The 17114-nt window shown below is 36.0% G+C and overlaps 1 protein-coding gene across 1 annotated transcript; it reads right to left on the minus strand.

Annotated features, from left to right (window-relative positions):
* Positions 1-1967: 1967 nt before the first annotated feature.
* Positions 1968-15779, minus strand: gabarapl2 (GABA(A) receptor-associated protein like 2). Its single transcript, XM_023270731.3, has 4 exons — positions 15549-15779; positions 12749-12804; positions 8908-9080; positions 1968-5355 (listed from the first exon to the last, which is right to left on the minus strand). The coding sequence occupies exons 1-4, from the start codon at positions 15580-15582 to the stop codon at positions 5241-5243; spliced, it is 378 nt and encodes a 125-aa protein (XP_023126499.1). The 5' UTR covers positions 15583-15779; the 3' UTR covers positions 1968-5240.
* Positions 15780-17114: the final 1335 nt, after the last annotated feature.

Here is a 17114-nt window from a genome sequence, read left to right on the forward strand (position 1 = left end):
TATTTTTTCTTCATATAATTTTTCTTTTTTTGTGAGCAACAACAGACAACATCTGTATTTTCATTATAAATATCAATATAATCCTAAAACAGACACTGATAAAGCATATTTATTGGTTTGGATAATGTTTTTAAATGTTTTCTTTGCTTTAAAACTGTCAAAACACTAAAAATACAACTTTCAACGTGAAATTACTGAATTTTTCCTCCACATTTCCATAAAAATAGCTATATTTTTGTTATTTGTTCAATAATTAACACAGTAAATTTGGAAAAACGTTGTGTTATTTCATCATATGAAAATTGTAAGGCTGCAAACAGCAATTATTTTTATCTTTAATGCATCTAACAGTTACTTATTGGCAGAAAATAGCGAAAAATGCTCGTTTTTATTCCTTGAATTCGAGCTAATGTCTTATTTTGTCTGAGCAAGAGCCAAAAACACAAGAAATGTTCACTTTATCATCACAGAAATGGTTGTAAATGAGCAAATATTAACAATGAAGACACTTTGCTTTAAAAAAATGACTGAAACACTCATTTTATCACCAGATTATTGGATTCTGTCTGTAGAGGAACTTTTCTGGGTGTAAACTGGAGTCCAGCAGTTTGTTTTTATCGCCTCAGGCTGTTAATTTGATCTGTCTGAGACACAATTTCACTCTAACAATAAGAAATAAGCTGAATATTTCTGCTCAACAGTCGTTCCTTCACTGGAAACCAGAAACCAAATCAATGACCGTTTTGTTTTAGCTTCAACTCAGCAGATTCTTCTAATTAGTCAGCGATGAGCAGCAGGATGCAGGTTATCACCAGGATGCTTTAAATTTAGTATTTAATGTCATTACTCAGATATTTAGACATACAGAGGTTCTGTTTTTATGGCAGAAATCTACCAAAAATAATCTTTGTTTTCTTGCTTGCATTTGTCTTTTTCACTTCCTTTGCTACATTTCTACCATAAATAAGAGTAAAAATTAGCTTTAAAAGTGTAAATATTGCATGTCTGAGTGTGTGGAACGATTAAAAAATGATAATTTGTGCAACATTTCTTCATAAAGCTCAGAGTAACAGTCAAAAACACAAGAAATGTCGAGTTTATGATCATAGAAAACATCTAAAACTAGCAAATATTCACAATTAAGCTTTTTTTGCTTAAAAATGACTAACCTTATTACAGATAGTAATAACAGAATAAAATTTAACGCACTAACCATTAAAAAAAAAAGCCAAAATTGTAAATAATGGCTGCATCAAAAATCAGTGTTTTTATGAATGTTAATTTCTTTTTATTACATTTGACCTTAAAATTGCGCTGTTTTACTGTATTCAAATCAGCTAAAAATGCCGTAATTTTGACAGCTTTTTACTGTTATTTTCACCATTTTCAGTTATTGAAAGTTAAAGTATTCCACTATTTTTAATGCTAATTTTTTTGGCGCCCTTGCTGCCAGATTTTTGCCATGTTTTTCAATGGATTTTTATTAATTTTTTTTTTTTTTGTATGTATTACACAGACCAATGGGAGATAACAAGGTGTTTTCTCCCAAAAAGTACAGGCAGTAATGCTCACATACATTGTCTGCAGGCTTCCAGAAATCAACCAATCAGAGGAAAGTGGGCTTTTAGGGATGAGGGGCCTTTAAAGAGACAGTAGCGTCTCATTTCAGACAGTAAAGGAAGTAGAATAAAAATACAGGGCTAGAAATGAACATATTAGGCTCTTAATATTTAATTTTTTCTGCTCCATTTGTTAAAAAAGAATCATAAAGGATGTGTCCGAAATACGCAAAGAATGTTCAGTTAGTGTAAATAAGAGTAAAAACTAGATTTGAAAGTGTAAATCCTGCATGTCTGTGTGTGTGGTACAATTAAACGATTATAATTTGTGCAACATTTCTTCATAAAGCCACACAGGAAGCCTTTAATTCTGAACAAAAAATGAAATAAAACAGAAACACATTAGAATCCGTTTTACACTCGTTTTTTATTGGTCAGGTCTTCCAGCTACCTTCCCCTTTTTGTCAAATATCTAAAATTCCTTTAGGTTATATTTAGGTTATATTTAATGATAACACAGCACGCATGAAATAAGACGCTCCTGAAAGTATTACACATCTACAGAACATGTTGAAAAGCCCGAATCCGCCTCAAGGTGCACGAACGTGAACACTTTTAATGGGGTCAAGAAAAAGGGTGGAAACATGGCGGACGTTTTAAATCTGATTCAGCACCGAAAACCCACAAACTGCAGACAAAATGTCGGCTTCAGACTCGAGAACGAAGGTCTGAAGACACTTTACGGGAAGGAAAGGAAGAATTCCTCAACAGTTTATTCATTAACAAGAAGCAAAGAATTCCGTTGGTTAAAAATAGACATTCATTGACGTTATTAACCAACGTTTCTGGCGTGTTTTTAATCATTTAAATTTGAACAAGATGTGAAAATCTTATGACCAGCAGGGAAAAATAAAAGAAAAAGCAAAACCACCCTGTAAAAAAATTCCTGCAGTCAAACTCTTACTCAAGTAAAACTACTAAAGTAGCTTTAATAATGAGAAAACATTACATTTATTGAGTTACTGATGCGACTAATATTGCAGAAGGGGCAAATTTTAGCTGCTTTATTGGTTAATATAATGTCATTTATATCAACTGATGTGTGTTTTATATTAATAATGTGAATAAAAAGTGTAATATTTGTAATATTGAATAAATTAGAAGTAAATGGTGGAAAAAATGAAGTGCAAGTACATGAAAATGAATAAATGTTAGTTTAATTTCACCACTGCTAATAAAACAGTCATAAAATAATAATTGTCATCAATACTTTTGAAATGTGTACAGGGAAATTTTTCTGAATTACATCCTGAAAAGCACCTACAATGTTTTCTTTGTTTTCTGTCATTTTATTATGTCAGAAGTTAGCATTAAACATAACAGAAATTCAAATAATATGATGTAGCATGTGGCTAGGAATTCACCGATTAGCAACCCAGCTAATTATCAGATCACACATTTAGCATTTTTCTGATTATCTTCTCACTTTTTAAATTGATTTCTGACTATCTAAAACTGTTTAAAATATCGTCCTTTTTTCTGTTGCAATAATGCCGCGCCCACCGCACGATCTGATTGGCTACACATCACTAATAACAGTCAATCAACACTGAAGGATGAATGTAGATAAGTCCTCTTTTAATTAAACATGTAAAACATAATTAAATAAAGATATTTGTGTGGTTTTGTGTTTGCCTCATTCTAAATTTGGACTAATTTTGATTGACTAATAATAATCAATATCCCTATCAGATGTGATTATTGGTCGATTTATAATTCACACTCCTCTAAATGCTTTGTTTCTGTTGTTTGTTGTTGTTTTTTTAAATTTGCATGCCAAGTTATAGGGTCATCTCTTCAGGCACAGTATAACCACAAAGTACAGGCAGTAATGCTCACGAGCCTCCCGGGTGCAGGCTTCCGGAATTTGGCCAATCAGGGGAAAGTGGACTTTAAGGGAGGGGCGCCTTAAAGAGACAGGAGCCAACATGGCTCATTTCAGACAATAGACTAAATAGAATAAGAATAATATAACCTCCAGGTCTGAAAAGTAAAGTGCGAGTGACTTGTACCTGCATTCTTTCTAACAGCCAGCAGGGGGCAACTCCTGTTTGGAAAAGGAATTATACAAAGGTGAGAAAATGACCCGACTTGTCACTGGATTTTCTACCTCAGTAAATATTTTCCACATGAGTTTATGGTCTCAATCGCTAGTTTGAAGTCTCTTTTAATAAAGTATGATTAGTTTTTGTAATTTATGGACCTATTTAGAGAAAAGCAGCCATTAAGGCAGGTTTAACTGTAAAGCTGTAAATTTTTGAACTATTTATTGTTATTTTATAGTTTCCTGCTTTGTGAAATTACAGATAATAACCAGCAAAAGCCTCAGAAAAAAATTAACATGCTAACAGTGAAAAAAAAGGCCAAAATTGTCTTTTCATAATGTTTGACCGTGAAATTACGCTCTTTTACTGTATTTAAATCAGCTAAAAATGGCATATTTTTACACATTTTTGCTGTTATTTTCACCATTTTTACACTTTTTTAAAGTTACAGTATTCCACTTTTTTTAATTATATTTTTTTGGCGCCTGTGCTGCCAGATTTTTGCCTTAATTTCAATAGATTTTTCTTGATTTTTTACTATGTAAAAAAAACCAAGGTGCTTTCTTTAATACACAGTCTACACCAGGCCCAAAAAGTACAGGCAGTAATGCTCACATGCATTGACTGCAGGCTTCCAGACATCAACCAATCAGAGGAAAGTGCGCTTTTAGGTAGGGAGGGGGCCTTAAAGAGACAGTAGCGTCTCAGAAATGGACATATTAGGGTCTTTATATTTAATAATTTGTAGTTTTTGCTGCTCAATTTGTTAAAAACGAATCATAAAGGATTCATTTAATTCTCAGGTTGTTCCTTAGTGACTGTTATGGAAATATTATTACCATTAATTTGTGCTCCAGAGTTAAAATAAATAAATAAATAAAAATCTAATTTTGTGTGTAGAATGTGACACCTGGAGTGGATATAAAACTGATTTGGTTGCATTTTTAAGCCCAAAAAATATTAAATTGATTTATTTCCTGTAGCATGAGGCTAAAAAATGATAAAACAAAACGTGCAAACTTTAATGTACTTCAAGTGTCTGTAACTCTGAAAACATTCACAGTATGAAGGTAAAAGTCTTCCTTCTGGTAAAGTGTTGGTTCGCTCTCGAGTCTGAATCCTGATTTTGTGCTCATTCAGCTAAAACAAAGTGCAAATACAGCATCCAGCCTTTGAAACTCACATTCTGATCCCAGTTCAGCTGCTGGAAGTTTCATACTGAAGGTTTGATACATGATATAATAACGTGGTCGATGCTTCTAGTCACATGATTACAGCAGTTCTGTGACGACAAAGAAAACATTTCTAACTAATGACTAATGCGTGATGATTGTTGTTCTGGTTTTACGGCAGTGTTTAAAGATATTTTCTCTCCACAGCTGACCTTAAAACAGCGATCGGGACGGAAAGGCTGACGAGCCCGATGATCATCTGTCAAAAAAGTTTGTTTGTTGTTGTTGGCTTTTTGTGTGTGTTAATTTTCAGCATAAATTTGTGTTTTTCAGTATCAAAAATTGACCATAAACGAAGGTGCCGAATAGGTCTGATGCCGTGAGCACCGGCGAACGTTGAGGTTTTAACCCTGCGCCGTGTAAAAGGCCTGGAAGCCGAAGGTGTTTTCTCCGCTGTAGGCCACGTACAGAAACCCGTCCTCGTCCTTCTCCTTGTCGTACAGCTGCCCCATCGTCAGGCTGCAACACACAAACCACACTCCAGGTAGAGCAAACCATCAAGCTTCTCTAGTAGGAGTCTGTAAACCTCCAACAAAAGATATTTGATGCTAAACTGGCTGCAGCAACATTCAGGAAAATGCAGCAGATGCTGAAACAAAACTCCCATCATCCAACCAACACAAGTCTTTCAAATGTTTAATATTCAAGAGTTATAGTTTATGGACTCACTTTTTGGCCTCTTTTTCGGTTTCCATCCATATTTGGGCCATTTATGTAATTTTGTGTCTCAATTTTGCCTCCAGATGTGACTTAAGTGCAGATTTTTAGCTTTAATTGAAAGGATTTCATTCTGAACATAATTAGAAATATTAGGAAAATGTTTAATATTTTCATATAAATCCTGAGTTCTGCAACATATACATGCAATATAATTCAAGACATACTGCAAGTACAAAAATAAGAGCTCCAAACATACAGCAAAAAAAGTCTTTCAAGTGTCAACTACTCAAGCTTTTAGTTTATATCTTCACTCTTTTTTATCCTCTTTTGTCCATTTCCATATGTATTTGTACCATTTTTTGTCATTTTGTGTCTTGTTTTTTTCTCTAAAGATGATTAAAAGTGCAGCTTTTCAGCTTTAATTCAAGGGATTTTGCATAAACATTATTTTAATCTTTCATTCTTACGGGATCAAAAGCAATTTGAGAAATGAATGTAATTAGAAATATAAGGAATTTTTAAAATATGTGCATGCAAATCCTGAGTTCTATGACCTATATATGCATTATAATTCAAGAAATGCTGCAGATACAAAAACAAAAGGCCTCTTTTATCCTCTTTTGCCCGTTTCCATATGTATTTGGAACATTTTTGTCATTTTAATTCTTGATTTTGCCTCTGAAGATGATTGTAAGTGCAGCTTTAAGCTTTTATTCAAGGGATTTTACAAAAAATGTTGCTTAACTGTTTAGTTCTTCCATTTTTCCAGGTTTAAAAGCAACATGACAAATATTTTTACAAATACAAGTGATATTTTTATCATTTAGCTAGCGAAGGGACACCATGACAAAGACTTCTGTGACACGCTGTAGTACTTTATGCTAAGTGTTCCGTCTTGTACGTTCTCTTTCTGACACTTTAAGTCTGGAACCTTTATATGCATTATAGCTCAAGAAATGCTGCAGGTAGAAAAACAAAAAGTCCAAACATGCAGCAAAAACAAATCTTCAAAGTGTCTAATACTCAAGGTTTTTAGTTTATGGCCTCACTTTACTGTCCTCTTTTGTCTGTTTCCATACGTATTTGGACTATTTTTATAATTTTGTGTCTTGATTTTGCCTCCAGATATGATTAAAGTGCAGATCTCTCAGCTTTAATTTAAGGGATTTAACATAAATGTTGCTTTAACCGTTTAGGAAATATAAGGAATATTTTTAATATTTGCATGCAGATCCTGTTCTGCAACTTATATATGCAATATAATTCAAGGAATACTGCAAATAGAAAAACAAGAGCTCCAAACATGCAGCACAAAAACGCTTTGTCCACCCAAAACAAGTCTTTAAAGTGTCAGATACTTCAGGTTTTCAGTTTAGGTTCTATTTATGTTCTATGATGAAGTGTATTATCAAAACTGAACTGTTGCTGCTGATTCTTCCACAGTCCAAAGCTGTGAGAAGCAGGTCAGATTCTTCAGATAAACTCTCTGAATCGATATCGCTGAAGTGTGTCAGCAGCTGTGAGCAGAATCGTATGGGTTTTCTGGATGACTGTAAATTGAGAGTGAAGGTGTGTCTTCATCCTGTTTCACAGGAGGATCGATTACATGTTATTACAAGTCATGTTAACAGTATATATCCTTTCATCGTTTATTCTGAAAACCTAGTTACTGCAGATGTCCTGATCTGATCAGGGGGGTTGGCTGGTGAAGGGGCACCATGACAAAGACTGGTGTGACGCTTAATGACCTCTGGGTCACAGCTGTTGTACTTTATGTTAAGTGTCCTCTCAAAACTTGTACTTTCTCTTTCTGACAGCTGTGTGATAGTGAATATAAAACACTGGAATTAATCAGAGATTACACTGATCAATTAAAAAATCCTGTAATTGGCTCCAATCAAATCTGAGTCGTTCAATGTTCAGTATCTGCTGATACAAAGTCCCAATCTGATACCATTTTCCTAGAAAATGTACCCTTCAAGTACATTAAAGTTCGTAAAATCAATCCAGTGTCTCTGCTTAATGACTGAATATCTAAAAATGCATTTCTACATCTAAGCTGTTTGTTATTGTTCTGTACATGGTCATGAACCTTGACTACAGTTCATATTGGCAAGCAGAGAGCATTGTGGGAGTTTAGCTAGCAACGGGCACCATGACGAAGACTTCTGTGGTAGGATACTCTCTAAATGTAGTATTAGAGGATAAATGTAGTGTTGGAGGGTAGAATATACTGTGGCTCCACAAGCTGCAATAGATGTAAAAAACCTGAATTCTCTACATGATGTCAGTAAATGTATTGTAGCTCAGCTGCAGTTCCTGGTTGTTCCACCAGGTGGAGCCTCTTCCTGTTTAATACTGTAGAGACCAGAGGAGGTGTCACTCAGACTACAGTTCATGTTGGTGAATAGAGAGCATTGTGGGAGTTTAGCTAGCAACGGGCACCATGACAAAGACTTCTGTGGTGATTAATGACCTTCAGATGGCATTATTATGTTTTAAATAATGCGTCTTGATGCAACTTATGTGGTCTTATTTTGACACGTGTATGATACGAGATGTAAACAAAGAATCTAGCAGATGCAACATCCCTACTGTGTTTAATTTATTTCATCGGGACCCCAATATATTAGCCAATATGGCTGAAGAAGGTCATGCATGTTAGAAAATATATTGTGTATTAGCTGCAGTTCCTGGTTGTTCCACCAGGTGGAGCCTCTTAATGTTAAACACTGTAGAGACCAGAGGAGGCGTCACTCAAACTACAGTTCATGTTAACAAGCAGAGAGCATTGTGGGAGTTTAGCTAGCAATGGGCACCATGACAAAGACTTTTGTAATGGTTAATGACCTTCAATCAGCACTATTATGTTTTAAATAATGTGTCCTGATTCTGTCTTATTCTGACACGTGTATGATACGAGATGTAAACAAAGAATCTGCCAGATGCAGCATCCTTAATGTGTTTAATTTATTTCATCAGGAACATCTGCTCCGATATATTAAATGATAAGACAGAAGAAGAAGGTCGTGCATGTCAGTAAATATATCATAGATCAGCTGTAGTACCTGGTTGTACCTCTTAATGTTAAACACTGTAGAGACCAGAGGAGGCGTCACTCAGACTACAGTTCATGTTAACAAGCAGAGAGCATTGTGGGAGTTTAGCTAGTAAAGGGGCACCATGACAAAGACTTCTGAGGTGGTTAATGACCTCCAGCGTCCCAGCACAACTTGTGCTCTAACTTCTGACACCTGTGATTCAGCAGATTTGTGTTGATACTGATGACCATCAGACAGGAAATAGTTGGACCTTTGCTGATGTTCCTACAGAACGTGACGCGGTTCTCACCTGGACTGGGGGACAGTTTTGTCGACGAACAGGAAGATGGCTTTCTCCGAAGGCAGCTGGATGCGTTTCCTGATGATCCACATGAACTGGGCCACCGTGATGTCAGACGGCACCAGGTACTTCCTCTTATCGATGTCCACGATCTGGGAGCCGGAAACCTTCTCCACAATCACCTGCAGCCAACACAGGCGGAGCTTTAAAACACACAGTCCTAGGTCTAGAGTCTGGAGAACGTTAGCTTCACTGCTGTGACTAAATATTTGTAGGTTATTATGCTACGTTGCTATTTGCTATGTTATTATGATTTTACTGGTCACTGGAGATCAAACTGGGCTGAATGTAGAACCTGAACTAAGATGAGTTTGACACCCCTAGACAATTAAAAAAGATGACATCACGTAAAAACAAGGTTATAAAAAGTGGTTTTAAGAGGTGATTTACATGTTTTGTATCCATTTGTGTCAGCGGAGTTTATTATTTGTGTTTAATTCTACTAAGTAATTATATTTTTGCAGATTTGTTGAATATACACTATATTGCCAAAAGTATTGGGTCACCCATCCAGATAAACAGAATCAGGTGTTCCAATCACTTCCATGGCCACAGGTGTATAAAATCCAGCACCTAGGCTGCAGACTGCTTCTGCAAACATTTGTGAAATAATGGCTCGCTCTCAGGAGCTCAGTGAATTCCAGCGTGGAACTGTGATAGGATGCCACCTGTGCAACAAATCCAGTCGTGACATTTCCTCACTCGTAAATATTCCACAGTCAACTGTCAGCTGTATTATAAGAAAGTGGAAGTGTGTAGGAATGACAGCAACTCTGCCACCAAGTGGTAGGACACGTAAACTGATGGATGCTGAGGAGCATAGTGCCAAGAGGTGGCCAACTTTCTGCAGAGTCAATCCCTACAGACCTTCAAACTTCATGTGGCCTTCAGATTAGCTCCAGAACAGTGCTTCAGCAGAGAGCTTCATGGAATGGGTTTCCATGGCCCAGCAGCTGCATCCAAGCCATACATCACCAAGTGCAATGCAAAGCGTGGGATGCAGTGGTGTAAAGCAGCCACCACTGGACTCTAGAGCAGTGGAGACGCCTTCTCTGGAGTGACCAATCACGCTTCTCCATCTGGCAATCTGATGGACCAGTCTGGGTTTGGTAGTTGTCAGGAGAACCATACTTGTGGGACTGCATTGTGCCAAGTGTAAAGTCTGGTGGAGGGGGGATTATGGTGTGGGCTTGTTTTTCAGGAGCTGGGCTTGGCCCCTTAGTTCCAGTGAAAGGAACTCTGAATGCTTCAGCATACCAAGACATTTTGGACAATTCCATGCTCCCAACTTTGTGGGAACAGTTTGGAGCTGGTCCTTCCTCTTCCAACATGACTGTGCACCAGTGCACAAAGCAAGGTCCATAAAGACATGGATGACAGAGTCTGGTGTGGATGAACTTGACTGGCCTGCACACAGTCCTGACCTCAACCCCATAGAACACCTTTGGGATGAATTAGAGCAGAGACTGAGAGCCAGGCCTTCTGGTCCAACATCAGTGTGTGACCTCACAAATGTGATTCTGGAAGAATGGTCAAAAATTCCCATAGACACACTCCTAAACCTTGTGGACAGCCTTCCCAGAAGAGTTGAAGCTGTTCTAGCTGCAAAGGGTGGACTGACGTCATATTGAACCCTATGCATTAGGAATGGGATGTTACTTATGTTCATATGTGAGTCAAGGCAGGTGAGCAAATACTTTTGGCAATATAGCGTATGTAGAATTAGACATAAACTAGATGATATTTTCCATCATATTGAGCTACAGAAACTGCAGAAATGTTGATTTGTGCAGCTTTAAAACATCAGAACATCAAAATGAATGTAAAGTTTCCTTTGTTCTTCCTTTCTCCAGCTAACAGCTGCAAACTGCAGCTGAACTGGTTCAAAGGATTGAATTTAATGTCCTTTATTCCTCCCAACAAAAGGCTTCGTGTTTGACACCATTTGTTGACCTCAGGTGTTAAACTCACCTGTTAGGTTCATTAAAATACAAACAGCTGCAAGTGAAGCTGAGAGTCTCTGAAGTCTGATTATTTAGATGCTGCTGGTGTTTATGAGGTTTTATTCACACAAAGTTGATTATATTGTCAAAAAAATGACAATGAATGTTTGCATGCATGATGACAAAAACTGACATTTTAGTGAAGATTTTTGACATAAATAATCACTAACGTGGTTTTATTTTTGATTATTTCAGTAAAATGAGCTGATTTTTGGATTCCATTAGTTTTGAAGCGTTTCTAACCTAATATTAGTTCAAAGTTTCTAATTGGTTTCCAGGCAGTGATTCAGATAACTTTTTTTTTTTTTTTTTTTTTTTACATTTGTGCTTGTGTGTAGGCATTATTATTATTATTATTGTTATTATGTTGTTGTTGTTGTCTGTAGTTTTACAGACCTGTAAAATTTGCATGACTTTCAGATGTCCCTTTAAGATTAAAAAAAAAGTTTATTGTACCTTATAATAAATTTAATCTGTAAGGCAGCAGCACTGATGTTATATTTCACTACTAAACTGTGTTTCAACAACATATTTACAGTTTAAATCAACAGCTAAAGTCTCAGATACTCTTCTGGTGGGTGTTTTAGTAAAAACTGCTGCACAGTTCAGTCATCTGAGGAGTTTTATGCTCAGCAGGGAGCCGCAATGGGGGAAAATTGCATAAAAACCAGTATGTAGCGGCTGCATTTCTTTTGTTTATCATGACAGAGATGAGCTGCAATGCATGATGGTCTGAGTGGATCGATGGATGGTAAAGATGCGCTTTAGTGATGAGTTTGTGCTGCACTATTGTGTAGAAGTCATGTTTTCTAACAGTGTTTTGACTGTACTTGTTGAAAGTATTCAATGTTATTATACAGATTTTCCCGGTTTTGCTAAATTACAGATAATATTTAGTAAAATCGCAGGAAAAAATTAACATGCTAATTGTAAAAAAAAAGAAGAAAAAACAGGCCAAAACTGTAAATAAATCATATTTTTTACAAATAATAATTCACTCTTCTATTTAAATCAGCAAAAAAAAAATTGTAGATATTTACAATTTTTTACTTTTTTTTTTAGTTTTAAAATACAGTAGTCAACCATTTTTAAGTGCATTTTTCTGTTATTTAAAAGAAAAAATATGCATAATAACAGTTTAAAAAATCCCCAAAAATTATTTTAAAAAGGTATGCTACCATTTTTTCCTGTTTTCTTTAATTATAGATAACTACTAAAATTACAGAAAAATAGTATGAATTTTCATAGCGGCTGTAAAATATCTATTTAAAAAACTGGCAGAAAGTGTAAATAATGTCAAATCTGTAATTCATTCTTTTACTATGCTGACACCATTTTTACTGCATTTACATCAGCAAAAATATAATTATTTTTCACCGATTTTCTATTTTTTGAAAGAATAAATCTGTATGTTAAGAACAGAAAAATGGTAAATTATTTTTTAAATGTAATTCTACAGCACTTCCCTGTTTTCACTGTAAAATTTAATTGTTTTTATTTTATTTAAATAAGCAAAAATATCATTATTTTACACATACTTTCTGTCATTTTTTTTAAATTCCTTGGATATTGTATAAAAATACAATTTAACCAAACTAATTTAGATTATTAATTAAGTTAAAGACCCTACGTTATTATAGATAAATGAGCACAACATGACTTTTAGGTGTTTATAAACCAGGACGTGTCTCATTTCTCTGCTCCGGTGAGTCGATTCCTCCTCTAACAGCTCTTCTATCTCTTTATCTCCAGACTCGGTGTCGCTCTTTAAAGCCTCCACCACTCACCGGGACTCTGTCGGGATATTTGTTGCGTATTTTGGCGGATTCCACACATCGGTGCTCTGAGGAGGAGACGGCAAACAGACAGAGAGTCGGAGATTAGAGGGATGACGGAGGCCTGCAGGGATTCCTCACGTAAACAGCAGGTTAACTTCAGCAGAATAAATCCAGAAACATGAGGAGGTGATGGTGATAAGATCCATTTAGGTTCAGGACTTCATTAGCCCAGATAAGAGGCCTACTTTTGGAAGTGCTTCTTTAAAAAGGAGCCTGAGGAGAAGCTGAACAAGTGACAGAAACTCAGCTGCTGGACTGAGGAGAAAACTTCACACCAATGAGCATCCAAAAATCCAGGAAATTAAGAATCTCAGAGGAGCCTTACATTGTTTTATTTCCCAAAAACACATAAAACAACAACAAAAAACTCAATAAACATTCCCAAATATATAAAATACAACCACATAGAGACACAAAACACAAAAAAAGACACAAAAAACCTTAAAGACATGCAAAACATCTAAAAAAAATAAATAAATAAAAAAGCAAAACAATCCCAAATAAGCACAAGACAAAAAATAACTGTTAAAAAATGCAAAACAATCCCAAGTACACATAAAACAACACAAAGAGATGCTAAACAATCCCAAATACACACAAGGCAACAATAAGATGCAAAATAACTGTTAAAATGCAAAACAATCTCAGATACACAAAATACAATCACAAAGAGACACAAAACTACTTTTGAAAGGCACACAAAGGAACTACAAAAAATGCAACTACTAAAAGAAATAAAATAGTCCTAAAACATACAAAACAACCATGAAGACACCAAAGACTCCCAAAAGAGACGGAAAATGATCACAAAATGACACAATAGATCTACAGACATACACAAAACAACTCCAAAGACACACAAAATGAACACAAAGAGAAAACAACCACAAAGGCACACAAAACAACTACAAAATTAAACAAAATGATCCCCTAAGACACACAAAACTACCCAAAAGAGACACAAAACAACCACAAAAATACCAAACTATTTGAAAATCACAGAAAAACACAACAAAGAAATGCAAAATAACTACAAAAAGACACAAAATGATGCCCTTAGACACACAAAACAATCATAAATCAACACCAACCCACCCAAAATGAGATACAAAACAACCACAAGAACACAAAACAATAACAAAGAACTGTGAAACAATTACAAAAACAAAATAACAAAATAACACCCTAAGATGCACAAAACATCAAAGGAACATGAAAACAGCTACAAAATAACAAAATGATGCCGTAAGACACACAAAACAAAAACAGATACCAATCTACCCAAAAAAGACACAAAACTATTTGAAAGTAACACAAAACAATAACAAAAAACTGCAAAACACACACAAAGCAACGCACTAAGGCGCACAAAATGATAAAGACATATAAAACAACAACAAAAATACACTAAATAAATCCATAAGACACACAAAACAATTATAGACACCAGTCTATAAAAACAAGACACAAAATGCAGGAAAACTTTAAATTAGCAGATTTTTTAAAATGGAATTTTGGCGTTGCAAAGGCTGCATGCAATGGACAAAATACCTTTCTGACTTATTTATTGATCAGAAATGTTAAAAAGAAGCTTAATTTTCCAGCATTCATTTGATTTCCAGTGAAAATATGTAACTTACAGGCCTGAAACAACCTGTTCTAGTTGGATTAGTGTGGTAAGAACTTTACGCCATATTCCATTCAAAATTCTACCTATTTTAGGTCTACCAGGTCTGTATCATGCAGCAGTGGTCACAACTAGTTTTAAGTGCTTACATGCATCCTGGAGGGTGTCAACAAGCAGCCAGGTGGTATTTTATGAAGCCGAATTAACTGAAAGCATCCATAAAACATTTTACTGCAGGATTTTCCCACTAAATATTAAACTTTTGCAAGAAAATTTTAATTTAGCAGATTTTTGAATGGAGTTTGGTGCTGAAAAGTCTGCATGCTATGGAAAGTCATGTATGTAAGAACTGTACGCCAAACTCCATTCAAAATTCTACTAAATTAATATTTACACAAGAACTTTACATCATTTATATATATGAGGTATTTTGCAAACTCTAGATTAGAAACTCTTTAATTCAGCATCTATTTAGTGGTGGTCATGGCTAGTTTTATGTAACTACATCCTGAAGGGTGCAGTTTAAAATGCCGAATTAACTGAAAGTATCTATAAAATAAAGATTTTTCGACCAGGGATTAAATTTATGCATGAAAATATTAAAATTAGCAGATTTTTCAATAGAACTTTGGAGAACTTTACACCAAACTCCATTCAAAATTCTACCAATTTTAGGTCTACCAGGTCTAGATCATGCAGCAGTGGTCACGACTAGTTTTAAGCGTTTACATGCATCCTGGAGGGTGTTAACAAGCCGCCATGTGATATTTTATGAAGCCGAATTAACTGACAGCATCTATAAAACATGTCACATTTAAGGATTTTGTATTTGTTATCACACATATGCACGGAAACTTTAAATTAGTAGATTTCTGAATGGAATTTGGCGCTGGACTTTCTGCATGCAGCACTTGGAGCGCACTAATTTGCTGCGATGTTAAAGGTGAGCCAGGTTTATCTCGCTAGCATCAGCAGCTAATCATGCAGCCATGGTGGAGGCTCAAACATGCGTCTGTTTGTGCGCCAGCTGTGGGATGATGAGGCAGAAATGGATGCGCAGACGGGAGGAGGGCGCATGACAAGAACATCTCCGGTTTCATAACAACCCCGGGGCTCCGTTACCGAGGGAATGGTCCTCCTTGAACATCCATTTCATCTTTGCTGGATCCCCGCACTGAGGCGTGACGGCTGCGGAGCGGCGGCTGCTGATCTGCGGAGGCTTTCGGAGTAAAGACAAAGAAAATGTGCGCAAAAATCCTGACAGAAGCGCAAAAAACGAACCGATCGGTGCGTGTGTTTGAGAGTCTACCGGAGCTTTCAGCTGGACGTCTGAGCCCGGAGTGACGTCACCGTCTGACTAAAGGGAGGCGATGGAGGGATGGTGCGTTCAGGTGCAGCCAGAGAGGAAATATGTTCAGCACTGTGCAGACGGATGCGTTCAGGGTCCAGGCAGGAGGATATAAAACATTTCAACATATGTAAATTCTTTAGATAGGACATTTTGCTTTTTATATTTTAATTATTACTCCACCAAGGAATGCTGCAGAGTTATGTGACGATCGGTGTACGTTTGTCCATCCGTCTGTCTGTCTGTCTGTCTGTCTGTCTGTTAGCAACATTAGTCAAAAAACAAACTAACGGATATGAATGAAATTTTCAGTGAAGGTCAGAAATGACACATGCACCAAGTGATTAGATTTTGGCAGTGACAAAAGGACACAAAATGCAACCTTCAAAACAATGACGAAACACCAAACAACCCAAAAGACACCAAGAAAACACAACACAACGTCAAATATGCACAAAACAACATAAAATATGTACAAAACAACTTAAAAGGTACATAAAATGACCACAGCGATACCAAATAACCCAAAAGAGATGCAAAATAACCATAAAAAGACACAAAATTGCTTTTAAAAAAAAAAAGTAAACAAAGCACCTCCAGAGACACACAAAGCCACAAAAGGATGAAAAATACAACATTCAAAACAATGGTGAAACACTAAACAACCCAAAAGACGCCAAAGAAACACAACACATCAAAGATGCATAAAACAACTTAAAAGATGCACAAAATGACCACAGAGATACCAAACAACCCAACAGAGATGGAAAATAACCACAAAAAGACACAAAATTGCTAAAAATGTACACAAAACACCTCAAGAGACACACAAAACAACTACAAAAGGAAACAAAATACAATCTTAATAAATTTAAAACAATGTCAAAACACCGAACAACCCAAATGATGAAACCAAAAAACGCAACACAACTTCAAATGTACACAAAATTACTTGAAAAGATACACAGAACCAAATAACCCAAAAGAGATGTAAAATAACCACAAAAAAGACACAAAATTGCTAAACATTTACACAAAACAACTGCAAAAGTACACCAAATGATGCCTGAAGACACACAAATCTGCCCAACAACCCAAAAGAGACATAAAACACAGAACAATTTGAAAGGCACACAAAGGAACCAGAAAAAAAGCAACACTACTAAAACACACAAAGAAACACAGAAAACGTCCACAAAACGACACAAAACAGAGACACACAAACTCAGGTTTTCCTAATTCTCTTTGTCCCGACCATAGACTATATAATAAAGTCATGTATTATACAGTCTATGGTCCCGACGTCCCTGAACGCACCACGACTCCCACCGGCTCCATGG

This window comes from Amphiprion ocellaris, chromosome 3 (assembly GCF_022539595.1).
Source record: "Amphiprion ocellaris isolate individual 3 ecotype Okinawa chromosome 3, ASM2253959v1, whole genome shotgun sequence".
In the NCBI taxonomy this organism is placed as follows: Eukaryota; Metazoa; Chordata; class Actinopteri; family Pomacentridae; genus Amphiprion; species Amphiprion ocellaris.

What these genes read in the sequence shown, in the direction of transcription:
- gabarapl2 (XM_023270731.3), bottom strand. Translation starts at nt 15,582, where the DNA reads ATGAAATGGATGTTCAAGGAGGACCATTCCCTCG. An exon ending in AATATCCCGACAGAGTCCCG is followed by an intron (nt 9,081 to 12,748) that starts GTGAGTGGTGGA and finishes TGTTGGCTGCAG; the next exon opens with GTGATTGTGGAGAAGGTTTC. An exon ending in AAAACTGTCCCCCAGTCCAG is followed by an intron (nt 5,356 to 8,907) that starts GTGAGAACCGCG and finishes TGTGTGTTGCAG; the next exon opens with CCTGACGATGGGGCAGCTGT.